At 40.0% G+C, this 26,776-nt stretch overlaps 2 protein-coding genes across 2 annotated transcripts in view; one reads left to right on the top strand and one right to left on the bottom strand.

Moving 5' to 3' along the window:
- Positions 1-3,697: 3,697 nt before the first annotated feature.
- On the top strand, positions 3,698-10,419 carry tmem184c (transmembrane protein 184C). The gene is made up of 10 exons (XM_086295402.1): positions 3,698-4,317; positions 5,928-6,058; positions 6,139-6,175; positions 6,286-6,491; positions 7,295-7,369; positions 7,469-7,562; positions 7,663-7,775; positions 7,879-7,978; positions 8,084-8,255; positions 8,887-10,419. Exons 1-10 carry the CDS (start codon positions 4,201-4,203, stop codon positions 9,195-9,197), a joined length of 1,356 nt encoding a protein of 451 aa, XP_086151528.1. The 5' UTR covers positions 3,698-4,200; the 3' UTR covers positions 9,198-10,419.
- The window catches only part of prmt9 (protein arginine methyltransferase 9), a 19,407-nt gene continuing 3,038 nt past the window's right edge, over positions 10,408-26,776 (bottom strand). Inside the window, exons 2-13 of the mRNA XM_086295401.1 lie at positions 26,284-26,483; positions 24,796-24,944; positions 21,751-21,987; positions 21,406-21,573; positions 21,154-21,256; positions 19,588-19,697; positions 19,301-19,493; positions 17,878-18,061; positions 15,531-16,221; positions 15,272-15,425; positions 11,505-11,627; positions 10,408-11,243 (exon numbers count right to left, since the gene is read on the bottom strand). Of these exons, the coding sequence (XP_086151527.1) occupies positions 11,004-11,243; positions 11,505-11,627; positions 15,272-15,425; positions 15,531-16,221; positions 17,878-18,061; positions 19,301-19,493; positions 19,588-19,697; positions 21,154-21,256; positions 21,406-21,573; positions 21,751-21,987; positions 24,796-24,944; positions 26,284-26,481 (2,550 nt within the window). The 5' untranslated portion in view covers positions 26,482-26,483 and the 3' untranslated portion in view covers positions 10,408-11,003. The remainder of the gene's footprint in view (positions 11,244-11,504; positions 11,628-15,271; positions 15,426-15,530; positions 16,222-17,877; positions 18,062-19,300; positions 19,494-19,587; positions 19,698-21,153; positions 21,257-21,405; positions 21,574-21,750; positions 21,988-24,795; positions 24,945-26,283; positions 26,484-26,776) is intronic.

Below are 26,776 nucleotides of genomic sequence, written 5' to 3'. Positions count from 1 at the left end.
AAGGCAAATATATGTGATGGCTACGTGTTATCAAGACCCTTTCATATAATCTAAAGAAATTCCTATTTTTGAAAGATTTTTTCTTAGACAGGATGACACAAACAATATCGTTTTCTTTTAATTTGGAAAGACCCAAGAGTTTTAGTGTCAAGTCTGTGAAGCAGTCATATCCTAGTCATGGTAGAAAGAAATGCACATGCTCTTTCAGTCCTAAGGTTTTACAGATCACAAAAGAACTTTTTAAAATCTGGTCATTGGCAGGTGTTAAACTTAAGTAAATAATACCTCAGATGAACTGCAAAACACAGCTTTACACCCTGTCATTGTGTCATTAACAAAAATAAACCGAAATGCAATCAATGTGTGAAAACGAAAATCCAGGAACACCGTTTGTATCAAGAATTATTGTCTTCATCAGTCTCTCACATTCTTGTGGTCTTCTTTACAACATCAGTTCATTAAATTTTGCAGGCTTTCATTTATGCACAGCTCTCTAAAGGTCCCACCACAGCACTAGAATCCGGCTTTGGTTTTGACTCAGCCATTGCAACTTGATCCTTTTTCTTTTTCGTGTAGATTTTCTGCTGTGCTTGGGATCATTGTCTTGTTACGCGACCAAATTTGGCCCAAGCTGTAAACTCTCTGCCGTCTTACTCACGGGTTAGTATGCAATGCAACAGAAGTCACAAACAAGTGTTGCAGCTGGTAGGCAGACTTTACATTTGACTTTAGACTACTTTGGTATACAGAGGCGTTCAGTCATCAGTGACTGCACAGTACTCAGGTTCCATGGATGCAAACCAAGTCCAAATAATCACCACTCCCCCACCATGCTTGACAGTTGGTATGAGGTGTTTGTGCTGATATGTTATGTTTGATTTTTGCCAAACACAGTGTTGTCAAACATTTCCAAACAGCTCCACTCTGGTCTTGTTTGTCCAAAACCTAAGTCTTTTTTTTTAATTGTACTGTTATGAACTCTAACATTCAACATGCTAACTGAGGCCTATAGAGTCTGAGATTTATCTTCTTTTTATCTTTGCTTTGACCTTGAGTTGAATTTCCTGGGACATTCACTCCTGGGAAGAACCACGTTGAATATTTTCCATTTGTGAATAATCTTTCTCTCTGTAGAGTGATGGACTTTAAATCATTTGCAAATGGCCTTTTAACCCTTCCCAGATTCATGGGCAGCAACAATTGGTTCTTTGAGATCATTGCTGATATTTTTCATCCTTGGCCTTGTGTTAACACACACACACACACACACACACACCTAAAAGACTTCAGGCTAGAAAACTGGCAAAACATCTGCTGATCATATGTACTCACACACATTTGATTATCAATCATTATGATTATCAGCACCTGCCTGCTACTTAGCCTCTTAATTCCTATGGAAGCAGTAAGGTTGTATTTAGTTTTTCATACACAATTCACATTTTGGCTTGTTTTTTTTTTTTTTTTTTTTTTTTTTTTTTAAATAAATCATAAAATGGTGTCATATCATCTTTTGCTGTTCATCTCAGGTTTTCCTAATTTAAAGATCTGCTAAGAATCAGATTATTGTTTTTATATCCTGACACGACAACTTTAGAATTGGAACAAGGCGTACTTCCTTTTTACCATTACTGTGTCCTAATCTGTTTCTTATTTTAACATGTGGATATTTTTAAAATATGTTTTACAATACGTGTGATTAATAATTTTTTTTAAAAATTATATATATAGTTGCTTTTATTGGTTCTATTGATAATATTTTCTTAATAAAAAATAAGAAGAGGAATTAGTTACTTTCACAGATATTTATTTTATCATTTTATTTATTTATTGGCTTATGGGATCTATTTACGGTAAGTGAAATCTGTTTTAAAATAACTTTAACTACAAGATCCAACAATAACTACATCCAATGTAAGACTCCAAACATAAGCCGACTGGTTGTATTAGAACAGAGTTTCTTAAAGCTTGAGACCAAGGTTGGATTACTAAACAAGCAAACAACTCCAGAAGAGCAATGTTGAATTATAAGTTGAATTTATTTTCATAAAAATCAATCAAAAATGCAAACAAATAAAAATACAGAGAACTCACAGCAATGTAGTACATGGAAATGAATAAAAATTAACTTGTTTTTGGTCATGTAGGAACACACACACAGACACACACAGATAGATAGATAGATAGATAGATAGATAGATAGATAGATAGATAGATAGATAGATAGATAGATAGATAGATAGATAGATAGATAGATAGATAGATAGATAGATAGATAGATAGATAGATAGATAGATAGATAGATAGATAGATAGATAGATAGATAGATAGATAGATAGATGTTGTGTGACTTGAAAGAACGTGTTTGATTCCCTCCTCTCTGTGTTTCTGTTCCTGAACAATAATATAAGTGGTGAGAGTGAGAGTGAGTCTAAACATTTCCTGACACAAAGGCCTTTGGCAGACATATTAAGATAAATAAGTAATTGTTGAACTGCTGCAGTCTTACGTATTTCTTTGACAAAGGAGGTGCACTTTGGCTGATGCATCAGCAACCAGACAGTATGTCTCCTTCTTTCTGTATTGATTATTATTATTATCATTCCGCAGACCCATCCATTCTGTTCATCTCATTTGCCATTTATACCGTACGAGATACTGCACTTATGGCTGCGATTCACTTTGACTTGATGGACGCCACATCCTTTATGCTAAAGTATGTTTTTGGGTTTGATCGAACACGGCATATGTTTATCTACCCTGCCCTTACATGGCGCTACCCTGTATGCCACTTTGCATGGCAATCCCTCCAAGCTACCCACCATGGCACTCGCATGCGCTACTTGTGGTAAAGACTATTTCTAATTCATAAAAGCCAAAAGGATCGATACAAAATTCATGAACAATCTGTCCTCCAACAGCCAGTGATTTCTGTGACTGTGGGGCAGTGTAGACATGGTGCGACAGAAAGGAAAGTTCTGCCTCCCCTCATTTTTACAGAGAAACACACTCATACGTCTGCACATACAAATACAAACAAAGAAGACAGGATAAAAAGAAAAGAGCTCCTTTTAAACTTTTATTATTTAAAGAAAATAATACCCATAAAGCAACTTCCACTTGGTTTTGAAAGTAAATGGAATAAACAAGAGACAATAAATAATCCCAATTTAAAGCTTTGTTTAGTCCTCTGATATGTTGTAATCCTGCCCAAATATAGACAGTGCATTTCTATGAATTTAGATAGAAATTGTTTAAAATAGGAACAGAAATAAACCAATAGTTTTGTTCTTAGTGTTGCTCTGGATCCTTTCTGCACAGCCTCATTTGGGAGTCAAACAAAATAAACTCTTTACTGTTCTACATACAGGCCTCTGTATCCAGTGGAAATGGGAATAAATCCCATTTGCCATTTCACTGACACCAATAACCCAAACGTTTCTTAAATAGGCCAGACAAAAATTATGTGAAAAAAAATGCCACATATACTCAAGCTCTGTATGTCCTAAAAGTGACATATTTACTATCTCAGCATCAATGTTTTGAATCTGTTTCACGTCTGATACCCTACATATAGCAAATGAGCCGGGATCCTGATAATTGTTAATTCACATTGCCATCTGCTGGCGAAACCACACATCATACGGCCATGAAGCTATAGCTCAACCAAACTATCCACGATTCCACCAATCAGGTTGAAGGGTTTAGGTGGAGCTCTTAGTTGAAGCAAAAAACAGGAAGTTCACACAACAATAACAGCAGTTTGGAAACTTTTTTAATCTCTAAACCTCTCTTGGCTGTAACTTTTTATATTTATATTTTTTTAACAATTCTCTTGATTTAGTGTGAATTATAATTTAATGATTTGTGGAGCCTGGTGTCCTGGCAGTATGGAACTATTCCAGCACCGTTTGTTTACATGGTGAATCAGCTGACAAGCTAATGTTAGCAGCCTAGCTTTTAAAATTGGAGTCATATGAGCTGGTTGTTATCAAGTAGCTTTGTCCTCATGAATGAATCGCTACGTTAGAGAAAGAGTCGACATACGCTTACACATTAGTAAAGGATTGTTTTAGAGTCGCGGTTAACCGATAGGAGGGTAACAGTATGCTAAGCTAACGTAAAGTGCGCAAAGTGTTGAAGACGTTGGTTCAGGTCTTTAGTAAAAGAAAGGGGTGCCCTGCAGTGTCTCTGTGAAAGATGCCGTGTTCCTGTGGGAACTGGAGAAGATGGATCCGGCCATTGGTCGTTGTGTTGTACATCTTGTTGCTCTTAGTGGTCCTGCCGTTGTGCATCTGGGAACTGCAGAAGTCAAAGGTCAGTGCAGTTTTGCTCATGCTTCTTTCTGGGGAGATCTGTTGGTTTAACACAGAGATAACACTGGTTCTCAAATACTGCACTTGAATACAGTTGTGAGTTGTTACAGTAGTTATGTGGCGTTGTGTTATTTTGAGTACAACTGTGTATAAAGACAAACATGTTCACCATCAACTGGCTACTTGTTATCATGTACAATAGCAGCCGGTGAGCTCTTCATTATTAAGCACTTATTAATGCATTTGCAAACCTACCAGTTTGTGCAGTAATAGCACAGTGCTGTGAAAAAGTACGTCCCACCTTCCTGTTTACATCCCCACGTACGTGTTTCAGGTCGTCAAACAAATTTTAATATTAGACAAAGTTAAACCAAGTAAATACCAAATACAGTTTTTCAGTGATAATTTAATTTATTAAGGGCAAAACTATCCAGATCGATCTGGCACACTGTGAAACAGTAACTTTCTCCCCTTTGTTAAATCTTGAATTAACTGTGATTAACCCCATTTTTTATTTATTTATTTATTTTTTTTGGAACGCTGAGTTCAATTTAACCGACCTGTTAAATCAAGAAATCATATAAATTACACCTATCAGCGTAGCAGGCTAAAAATCTCACCTTTTAGCCTGCTTCATAGCATCATAGCTCGATCTAAAGAAACTCAAAACAGCTGAGGATAATTATCCAAAAATAGAGAATCCTTGGAGCCGTAGTGAACGTCCCCAAGAGCTTTCAGCCCACTAAAATAATAAGAGTGCATTGACATTAAAACAATTCAGCAAAGAAAAGGTTCGCCCAAAATTCCTGCACAGCGATGTGAAAGATTTATTGCCAGTTATCACAAATGCTTCACTGCAGTTCTTACTGCCAAGGGTGTCACAACCAGTTATTTGCTTTGGGGAGCAATTACATTTTCACGTAGAGTCAGGTAGGTTTGGATAACTTTTTTCCCCCTGAATTAAAGAGCTTGTCGTTTAAAAACTGCTTTTTTTATTTACTCAGAATATCTTTATCCAGTATGGAAATTTGCTTGATGATCTGAATCATGTAAGTGTGACAAACATGCAAAAAAAAAAAAAAAAAACAGGAAGGGGGCAAATACTTTTTCATAGGAATCTATATTAAGGACGTTGAGGGAGTAATGCTAAACGCTAAATAAGGTATTATTATATAGGTTTTATAACTGTTAAGATTGCTGATGTTTTACATATTAACGAGAAACTAGTCAATGACAGACTTTGAAGTCTTGTTTTATTTTTTCAAAAGTCATAAAATCTGCTAGAGTAATATAGATAACCTTTTTTATTTTTTTAAATAACTACCATCTTCATTGTTCTTCTGGTGTGTTCAACTAAAACAGTCTTTCCTTAATTGTACTTTCTTTAAAAACTATCTTTATCCAAGTCATCACACTGCACTGCAATTTAGTTAAACACGTCCCCTTTATACGGGACTTGAAATTAAGTGTTTTTACATGGTTGTAATGTTTCTGTACTTCAGAATCTGAATACTGCTTTCACCATTGACTTTATATTAAATGATACCCTCCAAGACTCCAATGGCTAAATGACTTAAATGATGTTGACTGTTCCTTTCCATGTCCCGACAGGTTGGCACTCATAACAAAGCATGGTTCATCGCTGGGATTTTTGTCTTCATGACCATACCCATATCATTATGGGGCATCCTCCAGCATCTAGTGCATTATACTCAGCCAGAGCTTCAAAAACCTATCATCAGGTAAAGATCTTAACAGTCATTTTAGCCACAAATAGGAGCCCAGAACAGATGTTTAACGCTTTTGTGTTTTCTATTTAAAGGATATTGTGGATGGTTCCAATCTACAGCTTGGACAGTGTGAGTTATGTATTTTTTTTAATGAAAGCCATTGCACACCGGTTTATGAGTTTATATATCCTCATAGCTTTTCCTGTTATTGTTCCCTTTTCATCTTTTTTTGTTTCCAGTGGATTGCACTGAAATACCCCAGTATAGCAATATATTTTGACACATGCAGGGAGTGCTACGAGGCGTATGTCATTTACAACTTCATGACGTTCTTGCTTAACTACCTGGAAAACCAGTACCCCAACCTGGTGTTGATGCTGGAGGCTCAGGAGCAGCAGAAACACCTGCCTCCTCTCTGCTGCTGCCCACCGTGGCCAATGGGAGAGTGAGTTCCCTTTAAACTTTTTCCTCTTATGTCAAACTGTAGCTGTCAGCAGGTTAAATTCACTGACCCAGAGTTTAGCTGCGCTCAAGTGTTGGTCATACCTTTGCTGTAAAAACGATATTAGTTAAACGTTTATACTTTGACCCAAAAATGTTAGTTTTATGGACAATCTACTGACGTTTTACTGGAATTATTGGCCATAGTCATGTTTCCTTACTGTATCAATGAAATGGCCACAATTTAGAGATTTAATCTGCATCGGTCTTCTTGCACAATGTTTTCTCTTTCGATGTATTTTCATTTCAGAGAGGTTTTGTAAATTTAAACGGATGAATGAAATGAAACGGGTTCATCTTAATGTACTAAACTCTTGGAGCTCAAATCTTTTTTTTTTTTCCTCAAAGCAAACAAGTCAGTGAAAGTCACAAGCTTCAAATTAGCCTCAATCACACAACATCTGTAATTGACAATTGGTCAAGTGTGTTGTTAATTTAGCCCAGATTTATTCGGGTGACCTTTGTATATAAGAGACTGGTGTAGATGTATAAAAAGAAGTACTAATGGCCAGCATCAGCAACCTCATTGTTTAAATAGGAATACAAATACAATGTGGCTAAAATGGGCCATAACTTAGTTTGTGTTGAGGACGACACAAACTAAGTTCAGTGTTAACTGTTATCATCAAGCCGGTCTCGGGCTTCTGCCCAAGTGATCCTGAGATACTTCTGCTCACCAGTCTTGGGCTTTTGCTTGGAATTTCAGACCAATTCACTTCTAATTCAGATGATCAAATTCCTCTGCAGGGTTCTGCTGTTGAGATGTAAGCTGGGAGTGTTGCAGTACACAGTAGTAAGACCTGTCACCACAATCATTGCTTTGTGAGTACCCTCTGGTTGTTACATGCTTTATTCTTTAACTGTAGTCACATTTTGTTTGGTGTCTGTTGATCTCAGCTGTGTGTTTCTCTTCCTTTCTAGAATCTGTCAGCTGTGTCGAGTGTACGATGAAGGCAACTTCAGTTTCAAAAACGCCTGGACATACCTGGTGATCTTCAACAATATGTCACAGCTGGTAATGGTGGATCTAAATCCTGTTAAAAGTTGGACTAAAAATTGTTACAAGCATTCCCTTCCTTCATTCCCATTCCTTTATATGTCTTCTTTTGATCTAGTTTGCCATGTACTGCCTGGTGCTCTTCTACAAGGCTTTGAGAGAGGAGCTGAATCCAATCAAACCAGTCGGCAAATTCCTGTGTGTGAAAATGGTGGTGTTCGTCTCTTTCTGGTAAATCTCAGTGTGTTAAAACTTCATGACATGACCCAAATATTTCTGAAAAAGTCATTTAAAACAAGGCTAATGAAACTGTGATTGCTGTAAATCGTTTTAGGCAAGCTGTGGTCATTGCTTTGCTGGTTAAAGTGGGCATTATCTCAGAGAAGCGCACATGGGACTGGCAAAGTGTGGAAGCTGTAGCTACTGGCTTACAGGTATGTGAGTATAGTTTAAACATTCTGACCAAGGTCAACAGAACTAATATATCCTATGGGACCTAATAGTGCAACACAATGAAGCTGTCCACTTTTTTTCTTTAGGATTTCATCATATGTGTGGAGATGTTTCTCGCAGCCATTGCCCATCACTTTAGCTTCACCTACAAACCTTACGTGCAGGAGGCTGAAGAAGTGTCTTGTTTTGACTCTTTCATGGCAATGTGGGACATCTCCGATGTCAGAGCAGATATTTCTGAACAAGTCCGCAATGTTGGTACGTGTTCCTGCTGTTCTATAAGTGCTATAGTACCATAAGCTAGTTTGTATCGTTGATTATTTAAGCTATTTTTCTGACTGTTTGTATGGTTTTGTGACTGCAATGCTAGAGTTGAGATCAAAAATGAGGAGCCAGTTCAACAATAAATATTGTCTGCAAGATGATTGCTCGTTACTTATGTATAACAGGCTATACTGAGAAGGGAGTGCCTCAGCAGCGATTTTTAAACACAATTTAAAATGTGTAGTTAGAACAACATTCAGAATTTAAAAGATTGTGGAAAAGGTGCGTGTTGGAGTCGGTACTTGCTTGGCTTCTTTATTTTAGGTTCCCTTTACTCAGTAGTCACTGATTGTACTAAGTCCTGTGCAGTTTTCTGACTGTACAAAATGGTAATGGCAATGACCACGTGATGGTTGTGATCCCATCCAAGCAAAACAGAAAAAACTCAGAGCAAAAACACCTACCAAAACCATCTGTACTGTAGATGTACCTGTGATAATCTAGAACTGACTACTACACACTGCTACATGAATAGCATTGTTACTGGTGTGAGCCATCATAACATGATCTTTACTGCATCCTCTCTAAAAAATATTTAATAGTTTCTCTTTGTCCACATTTGCAGGAAGAACAGTTATGGGTCGTCCGAGAAAGTCCTACTTCAATGAGGCGCAAAGTGATGGTGAGCGATCCGGCCTGCTCTCTTCTGCATCTCAAGATGCCATCACCGAAGCAGCTTGTAATCCAGTTTCTCCTAAGGGTCACTATCAGGGCCTGGGCAGAACCCCCGCTCCACACTCTTTGTCAGCACCCGCTGGGCTCGGCTCAGCCCTGTGGGAGGAAGGGTGTGAGGCTCGACCTGAAGAAACCCAGGATGAAGAAACTACCAACCAAACCAAAGACCCGACAGAGGCAGATCTCATTGTGATCACCTAGCTTAGGTGTCGCAAACGAACTCTGCCAGACATGGTTGGGCAGGGCCCAATTATAGCCTTGCCACATTTTTTCAAACGTCACTGATGCAAACAAGACAAACTCATTTAAAAGGGCACAATGACCATGTAGTAGTCAAAGTCCACTTCCAGTGACAGCTTCAAGAATGTGTGGTGATTTAATGGCACTAAAAGACTAGTAAGAAATGTCATTTTGCTGTTTTATGTTTTATTAGAGAGTAGGCTAAGCTAGAATTGGTTTTACCCAGGAAAGACATAAGATCAGACAAAACATGGCTCTCACCGAAGAATAAGTGAAATATGGAGAAATGTTTTCCAAAAATGAAACTATACAATTTTACGTGTCATTCATGCCGTAATCTCAGATGTGACGAAGAGGGAAATATGCAACCTTTTAAATTGAATATCATGCTTTTACTGGTTTTTGAAAAACTGAAAACCTGCACTACTATAACTACAGATATCTGCAGTCGTTTTGTTCTAACTAGTCGATTCAGAGGGGAGAAAAGAGCAACACGATCTTGTACCACAGTTAACTGTGGTACAATGATGTGTACATCACTAGAGGGGTCATAACTGACAATATCACACAGTATCAGTATAAATGTAGTATACTCCATTTCAGAAGAGTACGAATATATACAATTAAACAATCCTAGTATTATTAAAATCACAATTCAGTTTTAAAAAGTACAATCAGCACCTTCTGGTTGGCTCTTATCTATGCTTTAATGCGTACAGCTTACTCGACAGTTAATAAAATCCGCTAGTCTTCGCAGATGCCTTGTTCTGTGTGCTGTGTAACTAGTCTGTTTACACATCCATGTAGAATGTGTTTTATTTTATTTTTCAATCTGGGATCATTTATTATTTGGTGAGATGTTTTCTGTCTCTTGTAAACTGAAATAATTTTGCACCTGTTGCACTAAAGCCATTTGTTTTTCCATAGGTTTTTAAAGGATCCTTCTTTGTGAATTCACAGATTTGTTCAGGGATATTGCCATCGTTAATGTACAGTTTTGGGATATCAGTGTGTGGCACAGCGAGGGGTAACTGGCATCATGCCTGACTCTGGTATGTCGCACTGCCTTATGGGATTTTCTTTTTCTTTTAAAATATGACTGACGCAATTGCATCAGATCCGTCGTTCTACATTTTGATTTAATTCCATCTCAGATATCCTCAATAAATCAAATGAAATATGACTTCGTTTTTCTTGCCTTTATTATAAAAATGCAACATTTATGGGTCAAGTGAATGATGTTTACAAAAAACAACTGAGTAATTAAGGGCTAATGTTTTTATTATCTACTTACAAATGTAAGTACAAGTCCTTGTGGACCGATTTTCCTTATACAGCAGGCTTTTTACTTAAACTTCTAACAAGGGTTTTTTCATGCAGGGAGTTGCTAAACTGTGATCCCAATGTTTTGAGACTAGTACTACATGAAAAATGTCAATAGAGAAAGGGCATTAAAAATACTAGGAATGTAATATTAGCAGCAGTGTTCTTTGAAATATACTCTCATGCGTATTCTGCAGACAGTGCTGAGAATATTGTAAACAGCAGGCTGTGAACTGCTGGGCAAACATGATGACACAATTTCTACATGCAATTTACCGCAAGCATCTTTTTCTGCAGTATGATCTGTAACAACAAAAATGGCCATCAGACAACAAGTACACCGACTCTGATACATCTGACAGACCAATACTGTCTTTGTTATCAGTCAGCCGATACAACGGTGGGCTGAAATGTATTACAAATAAGCTAAAATGTGAGCGATTATCACTCCATCTGCTGAGGTGTGCTTTCTATATGGGCCAAAATGGAGATGGTGCTTTTGTGAAGCTTCACGGCGAGGCGGACCCACTCTCCTGCTCGTACCTCCAGGGGCTGCTGCAGAACGACAGCGGCCTGCTTCCAGTGAGCAGCCTGGCCGAGGGTGCTCACGCTGATCTCTTCGTCCAGGTAGATGTGATACCAGAAGGGAATTGCAGTTATTCTGCCTGTAGATGTAGCCTGGACCTGTTCATTCAGAACCAAAGAAGCAAAGTCAGAAAGTTAAGTGAGGTTAAAAGTTTGTGGGGGGAGACAAATACAGGTCTGACTCATTTCTACTTCTTTTTTCATGCTTGTGAATTTTAATCAGCAGATTTAATGTGTAAATGAATTTTCAGCACTTCGGCCCTGTTCTATCACAGGTGACATTTCTTTTTCAATTTATTTACTTTAAAAAAATTTTTTAATACATGATGCGATCACTGAAAGTATTGATGCACAACTAACCTTGACTTCTCTGTTAATGTAGTTTGCGTTGGCATCCATGAGGTTGAGAACAAAGAGCTCTACAGATTCACTGAGGTGTCTGCACTCCAGTGTGGAAAAGTCCAGAAACACATGGACCGGTACCTAAAAAACATAATAAAGGAAAGGGAACAATTATGTTGCATTTCATTCACCCACAACTGAAAAAAAGCCTTCTTAACATTAATAAATACTGATCGTGTCAACAAATGCCATAACTACTATAAATACTTATAGGTACTCTAAATACTTACCCATAAATACTATTACCCAGTATGGCCCAGAACAGGCATATATGCTTTGAAAATGTCACATAAACGCCACTTTACCAGGTACTTCCTGCAAGTACCAGGTTGGACCCGTTTTCCTTTACTGGCATGCATTGTGGTCTTCTGCTGCTGTAGCCCATTAACATGTTATGTATTCAGAACAAGTAATTTTTTGAAGTACAGTCACCTTCCCATCGGCTGACCTCCAGCATCAATGAGGCATTTTCACCCAGAGAACTGCTGCTCACTGGATATTTTCTCTTATTAGGACCATTTTCTAGAAACCCTAGTGATGGTTATGTGGGAAAATCCCACCAGATCAGCAGTTTCTGTCTGTCACCAACAACCATGCCACATTCATTTAAATCACCCGTCTTCCCCATTCTGATGCTCAGTTTGAACTTCAGCAGGTCGTCTCCACCATGTCGACATGCCTAAATGCAACAAGGAGCTGCCATGTGATTCGCTGATTAAATATTTGCTTTCATAAGCACTTAAAACTAAAAATAAAGTGGCTGGTAAGTATATAAGCTCTAATCTTGTGTGAATCTCACTCATGCACTGGCTCTGAAATTGGCACTCAGTCACCAAACTTTTAAGAAAAAATTGAGAACCTCTGACATAAACACGTGTAAGTAAGCTTCAGGCAGAAGATTAAAAAAGGAGCTCTTGTTGAATCTTTCTTATTATTTCTTAAAAGAAGAAAAAAACTGTTTACTTCTGCTAAAGGTACAGATTATTTTAAAATTTAATAGCAGGCTAAGATTAAAAAGAATAAAGGAACAGCTAAATTGACTCACTGTTGTTGGTCTCAAAAATTAGTTTTTAACCACACAATGTTATTTTCAGCAGGGACCTCACTCCCTCACGGGTTAGCTCAAAAACACATCTTCCACCTCATCCAGACGGGCCGCAGCAGACCTAAAAACCTGCCAGAAAGTGGCAGCACAGAAACTGCCATAGTTTCCTTGACTACAGAACAAAAGAAGCTTTTCTCCTCCCTGTCGCAGTTGTGTAGACCTCAGAGCCCACTGTTTGATGTGCCTGATGTAATGTGCACTGATGTATGCAGGTAGGAATGTCTTAGGGCCAAGCTATGTGTTGTGTCTTGTGTGACAGTTGTGTTAGGAAGTGCCCTCCGCCGAGGGCTTCAAAGACAACATCTGTTAAAACAAACGACCGTCCCGAGAGAGGCCTGCAAAATTAGAGCGCAAACATCATGCTAGGGAAAGAAAAAATATTTCCAGACCAAATAAAGAAGAAGAAATTCAAAGGAAATTCACAGCTTGTTTCACACAGAGACACACTTCAAAAGAAGAGCACAGAAAACAAAGTCCTGGACCTTGGTATTCCAAATGAAGTACTTGTGTGTTTTCTACCAATCCGCCTGATTATCTCTGGCACGTCACATTCGATCGGAGATATTTTTTCTTATACTTTAATAACACCGCACCAAGTGTCAGTCCTATTTAAAATAACCCTTTTGTACGATCTTTGTAAATGATGCGGGCTTACAAACATGGCATACTGTATGCGAAAACTGTCAATATTGACTGTTATTGCATCATGAACATGAGACAGAATATCAGATACAAGCAGCCAGAGAAGTACAAAAGCAAAGTAAAAACTGTTTTATGAAAACTGAAAAAGTCTTGGCTTTACAATCTGATTTGATTGTGATTCCCTGTAATTTCTTTGACCTAATTTAAAACCACTATAGATCGTAAGAAGACGCTTTGTAGCTGAAATTATTAAACTGTTATAAGTAAAACAACTCATGTCATCCTCCTGTTTAGAAATTAAGTCTTGAAAAATATTTGTGCCATCCACACTGAGAAGAATATAAGTCGCTTAATTTAAAATGCTAATATAGACAAGGAATCTGGTCTGCTTAAGCATGAATGAAGAAATAATACAAAAACAAAAGTTTTGGAGCATGTTTGAGTACTGATGGAAATGGTGGGGGGGTTTTTCCAAGAAGGAACAAATATGGTTATGGAATAACGGACCAATTCTTCATGGCATAAATACTGGCTTGAGAACTAGTGACTGTGGAAGTCATCTGAGTACAGTGAACTCATTGTGATATTCAAGAAACCAGTTTGGGATGATTTGATCTTTGTGACATGGAGTGAAGAGGGTGGACATGGTCAGCAACAATACTCCTGTGAGCCTGTGCAAACTGTAGCTTCAGTGTCGTTATTAGCTGACATGTCTCCTCACTGACGCTCTTCTGCATACCTTGGAAGGTATAAAAGTTTTAAAAAATTATATACAAGTAATCGCTGTAAGCTAAAAGCTCAAGCTTCAGACTGTCCTAATTTTTTCTTCTATTACTGGGTCTGGCTGGTGTCAGCAAGAGGGGATTTCCTTATATGGTCATTCTCAGGCAAAACCAGAAGTATCAGGCTAAGCGTAGCATGCACACCTGCTCCATCCGACTCAGAGAGTTTAGCCATACGTTGCAGGTTGCAAATGTTTTGGTGGCTAATTAAAAACAAAAAAGCAAGTCAAATCTACTTTTCAAACAACAGTCGATACTAATTGCCAGTGGGTTTGTCCTTTCACAGGTAATAATTTTTATCAAACTGTGGTATTTTTTTCCCCTGTGGATGTTCACAATGTCCATATTCCAGATTGGATTCAATGTACAGATGGATCTGAGACGCTGCCATTTTTTTTTTAAACAACCTCCACACCAGCAAGTGGAAAAGATGGTGCACACAAGCCAGCTGGAGGCAAATCAAAGAAAGTGGTTTTAGGGAAGGTGGTTTTAAAAAGACAAAAGCTGAAACTGAGTCTGTGCAAAGGTGAATGAACTGAAGGCTGGCATCAACACCCAGTGTAAGATAAATAAGGATTTTTTTTTAACCTAAAAACCACTCTAAACTACATGGAAATAAGTATAATTTTCACCCACAGTACATGGAAATTATGGTAAATTGTCTGGTACTTACATAGCGCCATTCTACTCAACACTCAAAGCACCTTCTATTACTACCAAGTCTCATTCACCCTATACACAGTCATAGTGCTTTTATGTCCCCCAAGCCCTTTTTCTAACATTCACACAAAACTCCAGGTTCAGAAGCTTGCCCAAGGATACTTCAGCACATGGACTACAGGAGCCAGGGATTGATCCACTGACCTTCTGACTCTGACCTGAGCCACAGCTGTCCCGAACGATGGAGCTACAAACTTTAACCGGGGCACTTTTGTTTGATTCTGATCAAACAGTTGTTTGAACTTTGCACTACTACATGGTGCTCTGTACACAGCTTAGAAATCCATGTTAAAGGTGACAAATTTATAGAAACTAACATTAGGAGGGATCGTAATCAAAGGCATATTTTTAGAACCTAACGATATTTATGCAAAAAAACACGTATTTACCAATTTAAGACACACACACAGAGTCATTTACATGCAAAATAAAATACCATAATAAAGTGTTCTGGTAGATTTTGCAGTCATACTTACAGTGAACTGGTTGATAAAAGGAGCAATATTGAATCCAAGTGTGGGCTCCTGACCCTGGACAGCGCTTTCCAGTAGCAAAGTCTCAGACTCCACCAGCATACCATACACCACAATCTTTCCCGGGAAAATACGTCCTCCTTCCTCCAGCAGACATCTGGGATAATTGATAGAAATTGAGCTGACACGTCTAAAAGCAAAGCACTAAAAACTGAATCAAAACATGCAAAAGCAAAATACTTTATCAGTTGCACACTCCTACCTGGCCAGTGACGCTTTCTCCATCAGCTTCTGCCGTATGAGGCCGCAGGTTTCTACACAGTCCAGGATGATGGCACTCCACAGCTTCTCCCTGGAAGGCCTTTGCAGCATCCCCTGCTCATCCTCCGTGTTGTTTAGCCAGAACTCCAAATGCTGTTCCGAGACACTATTGGAGCGAGCCAGTCTCTTAAGCACTTCCTGTTGCTTCTTCTTTTCCACCGAGCTGAAGGCTTTCACGTGACCCTGGCTGGCAGCGATTAGGGAGAGCAGAGAGAAGCCTTCCGACACGTCAAGCACATAAAACGGGCTCGCGCAGCGTGTGGCCACAGCGGGGCCGGGCTGAAAAGCCGACCCTCGCTCTTGGTTTTGGCACTTAACCTTCAGCTGGGAGATGAGTTTGGCTAACGCAGTGCAAAAACTCTGATGGTAATCCTGATTGTTCAGGAGCGCAATTTCCGAACATTCCAGCATGCAGAAGTCTCTCGCTTGACTCTGATCAGTCTGAAGACATGCTAATGCACTGCACAGTTCTGCCTCTGGGTTTGGGTTTGAAACAGGATACTGAGAATCCATTAGTTTGTCTAAACTGATTTTATGGCCGTCTCTCAGCACAGCAACACTGCAGAGCCTCAGGTAGGCATCTCGGCAGGAGACTTCAACAATCAGCTCATCTCGTGGCTTCAGGACAAAACCTGAGAAAAAAAAATTCAATGAAGGAAAATGATCAAGAGACTCAAGAAATAAAATTATACTGAAAATTCAGTGTAAGCATTAGGCCTTACTAAAGATGCATTACTCTTAAATAACACGTAATTATGCATTTTTTTGCCTGTTTTTGATCATTTTTATTGGTTCGTGTTTGTGTATGGCTTCTCAAACGACCATGAACACCCCTGTGTACCAAAGTATTCTAAAGTAAATATAAGGTCATCTGTCTGTCATTCATTTACAATAATGAGGGACACTGATAAAGTCCTACACAAAATCAAGATCACTCCAAGTTCATGCTGTTGAAGCTGCTTCTACAAGCTACTGAATCATTTTTATTTATTTACATTTTATTAAATAAATAGCACCACGTTTTGTTTTTGTAACACTCTGATTGGAACTAAAAAAGGATCTATTTTCTGACTGCATACTATTCAGTACTTGCATCCTTCCAGATAAGGAAACGTCTGCTTTTACATGCTTCGTCTATTCCTTCTCAATCTTTTGTGTTAGCAACAAACGTCACTTGTGTCAAAACCATTATTTTAAAATAAGTACACATAAACATGATTTATAGACACAGTAAAAAATATAGTTAAAAACATCTTAAAAATATACTGAACACTATTTAGATGTCTGCTGAAATGTGAGAAATGGGCACGCAGGATGGAAAACAAAAAGAGCACAGAGGAGACGAAAGGAACCCAGCAGAGAAATTATAATTCAAGGGACCAGGCAGCGAGAGGATTCCTACAGGAATAACATCTGCTCGTGTCTTCGCGTCAACACGCGGCTCGTCACAGGCGTTTGAGGAAAATGCATATTTATTGCCTATAAGAATTTCATGAACACTAAAGAGTGTCACAGGCGATCAGGGCGCACGTGTCACGGCAGCGGGGAAACGGATGTTGGCGATCACCGGGAAAGGTGGCAGCACCCTTGAGGCTGCCTTCGCCAATTAGCGCTGCAGTGAAATGCTGTAGAGGCCTGTCTCAAAGATGATGTACTGCGATGCCAACCGGAACATGTCACCTAATGTCGGTGGCTATTAAGTTCACGCTGGCCTGGGATGGTAGCAAAGTAAAGAGTATGCAGTGCCCTTAGGTACATTTGCCAAAGTTAATTTAAAGCTCAGAAAGCAATTAAAACTTTTAAAAGTCTTGACAGTTTTAATGTTTCATAGTATCCATTTTATGCTACTTTAATAGCCTTACTGTGAGCCTTAAAAATACAGAGACGTGTGCTATTTTTATTTGAGCTGATACCATATTTCTTAAATGAGTCTTACAATTTCACTAAAGGTGATTTTTACAGTGTCACTAAATTACATGTTGTAGTGGAAAATTCCCAGAAAATAACAACACAGAAATTATTATTAGCAGCTAAAATGCTTCTTAAAGTAATCCACACATTATTAAACAGAGAAGACTTTAACACACACTGCCCTCATCTGACGTAACACAGAAATGCAAGATAAACGAGAAGCAAACACGAGCAGATCAGATGTTTCATTTAAACATGCTCAATTCATGAGAATGAAGAAGTGGACTGGTTATGTGCTTAAAATTTACCTTAAGACAAGGCTAACAAAAGCAATGTATGTAAACTACAATAAGTGACGAAGTCTCCACCTATCTTACCCTTGGCACTGTGGAAGGGGTAGATGGCTTGTTCCCAGCAAGTGTCCTCCTGGGGTCCAGTAGACAGACTGTTCTCCTCATCCAGGTGGAGCTGGAACCACACTGCCAAAGCATCCAGCTCTCCCTGCTGAATGACGGGCAGCCGGATCTCTTGAACCTCCCTGGAGCTCAGACCTTCCAGCTCCTACAGGTTACAAAACAAGTCACACTTAAAGCGGAAGCAACACATCTCTGAAGGAGCTAAAGTCAAAACTCAATTCAAGCTTATACTCGGAAGGGCTGATCAATTTGACAGATGTTGCTGCTTTTAAAGTAATTCAAAGACAATCTGCTTGTTAGACTGAACAATTAGCAGATGTTGTCCGGCACTTTCAGAAATTTCAAGTCTCCAAGACCATTACCACTGTTTTGCTATTAAATCTCTCCTCTCATGCTGCTGGCACGCACTGAGAGTTGCAGTGAGGCGGTTACAGATTATGACATAAAGCGGGTTGTCTGCTAATCGGATGGTCAGTGGTTCAATAACTGGTTCCTCTAATCTCTAATCATGTGTGTATGTGTATGTTAGACAAAGGCATTTAAGAATTAAAAAAGCACTGATATGAATGCATGAATGAGGCTTGTAGTAATGAGCACTTTCTCCCCAAATTGAGTAGAAAAGCACTACATTAGTACCAGTCCATTTTCATCTATCGCAAAGAGCAGTGTAGTATGCAATACAGCAAACATCATCTGAGATGGTTCAATTCCAACTTAAAATAACAATATTTACTTCAGTGCAACCATGCCAGTGGATATGTTAAAATAGTTCAAAATTTGAATGCTAACACTAGAAAAATACATTTCCAAGTTGCACTCATATCTATGAAAAGGTGGATTTGAATGGGAATTAGCAGAGTTCCCTCTAGTGGATAAACTCTGCAACATCAACACTCAAACACAGCTGAAGGGTGTTCCTCTCATCGCTTCTTTTTTTTAAAATGTAATTTATCAGCCAATATAAATGCCAATAACAATCTATCAGCCAATCTATCACCCTATCGATATATCGGTCCGGTTCTACACATAATAATCGTAATCTCATACGCAAGAGGTTCTTAAAGGAACACCTTCCAAATGTTAAAGAACAAAGTGCAGCTGGAAAAGTTTCACTTTCTATAGTTTTCAAGACACCAGCTGCACGTTTCAGCATAAATCTAAGTATCACTTATCTGCTAAAGTGGCAGCGTTGCATCGAGGCGACAGCCCGCTTACTACACGTGTATGAATAAATATCCTTTGCCTGTAACGAGGTCAGATAATTCTTTTCTCATTATTAAATTATTCTGGTCATTGCTATGGCAGACAAAGGACACGCAAAAGTAAAGTCAAAACAAACTAATATCATACTGGCTATTTCTGAATATGCGTCAGCCCTCATCACCTGCACATTGTTGAAATCTATGTTGAGGGCTGTGAATGGCTCTGTGAGAGGTTTATATCCTCCTGGCAGTCTGCTGAGTCTTTCTGTAGTGTACGGCTCCATGGAGTCATCTGGTTCGGAGCTGCAGCTCACTGGGCTGTGGAGCTCTCCAGCTGCAGCCATGGAGAGACCGCCCACCTTTGTCACACACAGCCTGCATAAAAAGAAAAAAAAGACACACAGTCAGCTGATTGATGCAGACAGCTAGTGAACACAAGTGTTCCTTTTAAGGTCGCTCCCGGGTCTACCTGTGATGCCGGCGGATCTCGCTGCACTCGACAGCCATACCAAAGACAGTGGCTCCTGCGGGGATGACCCGTCCTGTGGCAGACTGCTCCCCAAATTCATTCTCACCCCTCTGTGGGGAAAAGGCATATTTGTGGCTAATGCTACTGAGCATTTAATCCTATTAATATTGTTAACACTTCACATGAAAGTCGACTGGATGCATTTGGCTTTAACAGCAGGGTAAAACTACTTGTAAGTTACTGGATGTGCTGAACTGTCACATCTCCCACTATGAACTCCGATTTTGCATGTGTTATTCTGACACTTAACAGGCTGCTCCTTGGCTATACATTAACAGATGCTTGTGCTGACACTGTGTTACCACCCAGGCAAGCATGTAGCTTTTTCTGTGCTTTTGTCATAGGCGGATCCTGTTCTGTAGTTCCTCTTACTCTGCCAACCAATCGGCAAGCTCAACCTGCTTTTGTTGCCTTATTTAAGCACTTCAGGTCAATACCAGGTGACTAGAATTGCATTTTTTGCAGCCCACCACTGCACCTTTTGGTCTACGCCACTGACAAACTTCTTATAAGCTTAACTGACTCAGGCTGAGCATGCCATAAGCATGCAATAAGTGCAGTTTATCTGCATTTCTGAGGTATTTCTTTTACTGGTTGTGGGCTGGGTCAGGCTGAGCTCTCTCATTCACACAGATACACACACAAACACATAAACACCACAGCGAGACGTTTCAAATGGTCACTTCTTAGACATAGTTATATTCTGAGTGTTGCTTTCATTTTCCTTTTATTACTGAATAAGTCACTGTTACTTTGTTAGCCCGCTTCTGTCTTTTTATTCCTTTCGCAGATTTGACCGGTCCTCTCCTACTTGCAGTTTTATTGCACCTTTTGTTTTTTGCAAAGCAATAAATAACTTTGCTAAACCAACAACAACTGGTTTTATGCCTGTACCCTACAAACTGGTAACGCTGAGTTGTGACGCAGAGATTATGTCAGAACTTCTTTTTTGGGCTAAAACACGTGATCGCTTTCTTGATGCTTGTCCCATCAGTTCAATAGGAAGTGTTACTCACTAGAAGACTTTTGAAACCTTTTCTATCTCCGTTTTCACCTACCTACATATGTCTTCTGAATTTATGTGATTTTTTTCAAATTAATTACATCCGTTTTATCCACATGGCTCATGTGCAAAACTGTCCAAATGTTTTATTTATTTATGTGGGATTTTTGAGCTACAAACATTGCTTCTTTCGTACATTCAGTCGTTATTTTTTAAATCTGATCTCAGACCAAAGCCCCAACCATGGTTCAGTTTGTTTTGTTGTGTAAGATAAGTATTAACTTTAAGTACTGAGCGCTCAATTGTGTGTTTTTTCAAATAATCTATTAAAGTACTTCACTTGAAGATTGGAGAAACTGAACTTCACCCAAACCCAGTGTCATCCCTCTGTAAGTGCATGAATGCATTAATGATTGCAGCTAGACATCTGCAGTTTATTTACTAGTTTATGAAGGACTGCCGTGTTTACAGACTCATCTTTGTGTTTAATGATTAGGAGTTACCTTGGGCGGCAGCAGGAGGTGGTGCCAAGCGTGAATCAGACTCTCTATGATGCCCTCTCCAAACAATCCTGCATCTACTGTCTCTGTCACCACCAGTGATACTCTTTGCAGGAAGAATAAAAGCATTTATGGAAAAACCTTATTTTTTAAAAGACTTCATAAAACAAGGATCATTACACCACTACACACTGAGACTGGCTAAACTACAACACCTGGAGGGTGATTAAAAAGTATTTTAGGTACAAAGTGCACCTGTGCGGTATGTCCTTTGGCACTTCCATCTCTAGGGACTTCATATGGAGGATCTTGATGCTGCCGTCCATTCCATTAGCACTCACCACCTCACAGGCCAGCTCATACATGGTCTTTGACAGCTCACAGGCGTACACCTCAGCAGCCCCTGCCTTCTTAGCACACATACTTCACAGAGAAAAACAGGAAATCAGGACAAGAATTCACCTTTGAAGCCACAATAAGAAGCATAAATCCACCACTAACTCTGGAGTTTGTATCAAAGAGTCCAAATTTAACTTTCAAATCACACTGGATAACTTAAGCAAATGAACAGGTTTCAAATTCCAATGGAAAATGTCTCACCCAAGGATTCCAGTGCCAGTACCTATGTCAAGTACAGTGTTGCAGCCCTTCTGAACAGCCTTCTGAATGGCTTGCTGGTACTTCTGGTTTCTCCCGTGGTCATTGAGCATGAAGAAATGCCAGCGCTCCACCAGCCAGTTGGCCACACGGTAGAAGTTCTCTCTGGCCTCTGGGTAGTCTGGTCTCATCTTTAGAGCTTTGTGAAAATAACCTGCAGCTTCATCTCTAAATCCCATTCTGGATGGTAAAGGGGGGAAAAAGCATAAAAATATAATTTATTGAGAGAATGTAAAATGCTACAGAACTAAGAAACTCAAGTGCTTAAAACACAAATCCTATAGTATAATATACTACAAGCAAAGTAATATAATAGAATTTTTTTAATCCATTTTCTTCCACTTATTCGAGTCCAGGCTGTGAGGTCAGCAGTCTAAGCACAGATATCCAGATCTCACTCTCCTCCACTACCTTCTCCAGCTTTTCAGGGTGGGACGCTAAGGCATTCCCAAGCCAGCCCAGAGATGTAATCTCTCCCATGTGTCCCGGGTCTGCACTGAGGCCACTTCCTGGTAGGGCACACCCAACACACCTCACCTAAGAGGCACCCAGGAGGCATCCTGAACCATTGAGCTGGTTAATTTAGATGTTTAGTAGCAGCAGCTCTACTCTAGCCTGCTCCCAAATGACAGAGCTCATCACCTTAGCTCTAAGAGAGCTAGACCGCTACCCTGAGGAATGACTAAACTCATTTCTGCCATCAGTATCTGCGATCTTGTTCTTTTACACACACACACACACACACACACACACACACATATATATATATTAGGGATGCAACGATACTCGTATCGATATTGAACCGTTCGATACAGTGCTTTCGGTTCGGTACGCATATGTATCGAACAATACAAAATTTGTAATTTATTTTATCAACTTTCCTTCTGACAATGCTGTCTGTGTTGAGCGTTCAGTGAATCTGCGTTTGACTATTATTTTGGTTTTCATGTGACGTATGACCCTGAAGGTAAGCGCGTCATGGACTAAGGTAAAACAGTATGTTGGATGTGCCACGCAATGCTCAATTACATGGGTGGGAACTAGTGTGTTAGCGCAGTTAGCTCGTTAACGTGTTGGCCGTCTAGCCCCACCCACGGGGCGATCAGGGGTAGCTCGTTAACGGAGATTTGCCGTGTTGTGGCGTTAACGTCATTTCAACGAGATTAACGCTGACAGCACTAGTGGGAACACAACGAATATGACTGCACATTTATGCCGACATCATCCTAGTGCAAAGACAAGTGGAAGCAGACAAAAACAACAAGCATGCATGCTACAAACTTTACCCGAGTCATTTAGACAGCCGTTAGCACATGATTCTCCTTATGGGGACCTGATATGTTTAATATTGTGGCGAGCTCAGACAAGGAGGAGACGGAGGTGTCGTTTGGTCTTGCTTCCCGTGAGCTAGCCAGGGAGCACAGCCGTTTATTGACATCTGCCGAAGAACACTGCTGCTAGCTAACAGCTCAGCGCCGCAACCGCACAGCAACAACAACAACAACACACAGGGCGCCCTCTGACCCCGGAAGGACACACCGTCGCAGCGAGAGGGCGTCACCCGTCACTATGGCAACACAAACAAAACATAACTGTACAAACAGAACCCCGAACAGCCCCGACCCTCTACATAGCCCCCACCTAAGGGGTCAGTCGTCCCCGACGACCCCATTACCCCACACAAAGTCCTGCAAATGTCCAGGTGCCTTCTTTTGGCGCACCGGCCGGTCACGACCGGCGGGGGGAAAGTCACTCGGGTCAGAACATGGGATGCCACCATCATCCCACTTCTGACACCAATGTGGCGAGCTCAGACAAGGAGGAGACGGAGGTGTCGTTTGGTCTTGCTTCCCGTGAGCTAGCCAGGGAGCACAGCCGTTTATTGACATCTGCAGAAGAACACTGCCGCTAGCTAACTGCTCGGCGCGGCAACCGCACAGCAACAACAACAACAACAACAACAACAACAACAACAACACACAGGGCGCCCTCTGACCGCGGAAGGACACACCGTCGCAGCGAGAGGGCGTCACCCGTCACTATGGCAACATAAACAAAACATAACTGTACAAACAGAACCCCGAACAGCCCTGACCCGCTACATAGCCCCCACCTAAGGGGTCAGTCGTCCCCGACGACCCCATTACCCCACACAAAGTCCTGCAAATGTCCAGGTGCCTTCTTTTGGCGCACCGGCCGGTCACGACCGGCGGGGGAAAAGTCACTCGGGTCAGAACATGGGATGCCACCATGATCCCACTTCTGACACCAATGTGGCGAGCACAGACAAGGAGGAGACGGAGGTGTCGTTTGGTCTTGCTTCCCGTGAGCTAGCCAGGGAGCACAGCCGTTTATTGACATCTGCAGAAGAACACTGCCGCTAGCTAACTGCTCAGCGCGGCAACCGCACAGCAACAACAACAACAACACACAGGGCGCCCTCTGACCCCGGAAGGACACACCGTCGCAGCGAGAGGGCGTCACCCGTCACTATGGCAACATAAACAAAACATAACTATAAACAGAACCCCGAACAGCCCTGACCCGCTACAATATGCTGCTGAGAATATAGCCCAGAAGAAGTGTATAGTATTGCTTTTATTTTGGAAAGAGCCATTTCTCTGTAATAAACTCTCTTTTCCAAAGATGAGTGATTCCTCAATCAGATTTATTTTTTTAATTACTTTTGTTTCAGCAACATTAAATTTAAAAACTGTACTTTTGAGTTAAAATATATATTTATAAGTTTAATAAATGACAAATTAAAAAGGCATGAACATTTTTTTTGTATCGAAAAAATATCGAACCGTGACACCAAAGTATCGAACCGAACCAAACCGTGAATTTTGTGTATCGTTGCACCCCTTATATATATATATATATATATATATATATATATATATATATATATATATATATATATATATATATTTATTTATATATACATACATACACTGACTGTATCTGTGAGTTTGCAGAGTAGAGTACCTGAACAGGTGTTCGCCCATGCTGTTTAGGATCACCTCGTCATCAGGGAAAAGTTCCAGAGCTTGTTCATAGCAATCAAAAAGATACTGAATGCGGCCCAGAGAGTCCAGTTCTTCTGCCCATTTGAAGAGAGTGAACCTGAAAGACTCCTAAAGAGAGAGAGATTTCAATGAATATCTTTGGATTTATTTATTTATTGAGAAGATCATTGCTGTTAGGCCCAGTAATCATTTCTTCCTCTTTTTTATAGCCTTTAAAGGGAAAAGTTAAACCATTCTCTAGCTCTTCGGTTGTAATATGATCCTCTTCACTGATAAAAGCAGCTGAACGTTTCCCCTCCTGTAGTAGCTATGGTTTCTTACTTGCCCACAGGCTGTATCCCTTTGTATTTTAAGCATGCTCCCTTCCAGCTCACTTTTCAGAGAAACCTAACTTAGAACCTCCTGTGCTCAGGAACTATGCATCTATATCCAAACTCACTTATTTGTCAAACATTTTGTACGCATTAAAGAAGCACAGTATAAAAACAAGCTCCAGTTTGGGTTTCACCAAAAGATCTCAACTCAGACTGCAATTCTAAAGCTTCAATTCGTCTTTGAATGACATTGGTTCTGTGACACTGTAGATCATTATATCCATAGAGGTCATGTGACTAGGTCAGTACTTCTGGCACACCATTAGATTAGAGCTTATCCCTTAAACAAAAGTTTCACCATCTCTGTAACAGTCCTCGAGGTCTAATTTCCACTGCAGTCTTCTGGGGCTTGTGTAGGGTTTGGTTCTAGCACCCCTATTACTCTCTAAGTGCTCGCAGCTAAAGCATAAATACCATATATCCACAGATCATATTCAGATTTTTTTTCTCTGAAATACATCTGCCTTTTGTTATCTGAAACCAGATTTTGCTAAATTTCAGTGCTCAGTGCTCGTCAAGGATCAGTCCCAGTCTTTATCTATTGTCTGGGATAATTCTAATTAGTCTTTGTCACTGACACCCATATTTTGTTTTGCTTGACTTCAAGTAGATGACCTGTGATGTGCTTTAACATTACATGAAACTGATGACTTACTAGACCACGCAGATGGTTTCACATCACACTTCTATTTATGTCTCTTCGCAGGCTCTCTGCTCAGCATCAAATTTCTCATTCTTATGAGCAACATGTGCACCTAAATTCCTTCATCTTCACTTCACTCACTCACTGTCTGTCCCAGTGACACCATACTTTCCAAGTCTGGTTGTATGCACTGATTAGGGTATTTTAATTCATGTTTTTTACACTTTTTTCTTTTGTTTTTCTTTCATATTGCTTTTAATAACTGAGTTTTTTGTGATCCTCATTTCAGAAAAGCAGTGTATCAGGAAATCCTGCTCGCTTGCTGTAAAATTTGACCTCTGCGTGTATAATTGTGACTGGTTATCTGTGGACAGCGTTTGGCACCGAGTGCTGACGGACTGGTTTTCAGCATAGTGTAAACAGTAATTACCCTTGCAAAGTCCTTAAACACAGGTGCGAGGTTGAGCACCAGGAGGTAGTGTGCAAACGCAGTTCCATAATCTTGGTTGAACAAGCACTGCTGGGCACTTTCCAGAGAACTGGAGACCAGCTCGTTCCTGGCAGGATCGGCTCGGCGGCGCCTTCGAGTCCTCCTGCCGTGCTTCTGCCGTGTGCTGGTGTTAGGCATCCCTCAAATTAAGAGCAATAAATGGAAATTCTTTAAGAAAGATAATCATGATGCCATATGTACAATCTGAAGCCACTTTCAAGCCACCCCGCCCAAAGCACTACACCCAGAAAAGAAAAAAAACAAAACAAAGGAGCTTTTCTATGTCGTGAAATAGAAGATAAATGCAGAAGATAAATACTGCATAAAAAAAAACACAAATTAAAATGCTATATATTTAATCAGCCATATGAAAAAGAAAGCTTTAACAGAACTCTACGCAATCCTGTAAAAAAAACTTGTGCATCTTTACAAT

Source organism: Aulonocara sp. 'chitande type north' Nkhata Bay, linkage group LG6 (genome assembly GCF_057382095.1).
Source record: "Aulonocara sp. 'chitande type north' Nkhata Bay isolate Kocher_YH1m ecotype deep benthic linkage group LG6, A_spYH_male_GT1.1, whole genome shotgun sequence".
NCBI classification, from domain to species: domain Eukaryota; kingdom Metazoa; phylum Chordata; class Actinopteri; order Cichliformes; family Cichlidae; genus Aulonocara; species Aulonocara sp. 'chitande type north' Nkhata Bay.
The sequence above is the reverse complement of the archived record's forward strand: the minus strand, read 5'-3'. Positions and strand labels throughout refer to the sequence as shown.

Excerpts from the sequence above, each read along its gene's own strand:
- tmem184c (XM_086295402.1), top strand. The coding sequence starts at position 4,201 with ATGCCGTGTTCCTGTGGGAACTGGAGAAGATGGATCCGGCCATTGGTC. Across the intron at positions 6,176-6,285 it reads CAATCTACAGCTTGGACAGT|TGGATTGCACTGAAATACCC; the intron begins GTGAGTTATGTA and ends TTTTGTTTCCAG. Across the intron at positions 7,979-8,083 it reads CTGTAGCTACTGGCTTACAG|GATTTCATCATATGTGTGGA; the intron begins GTATGTGAGTAT and ends TTTTTTCTTTAG.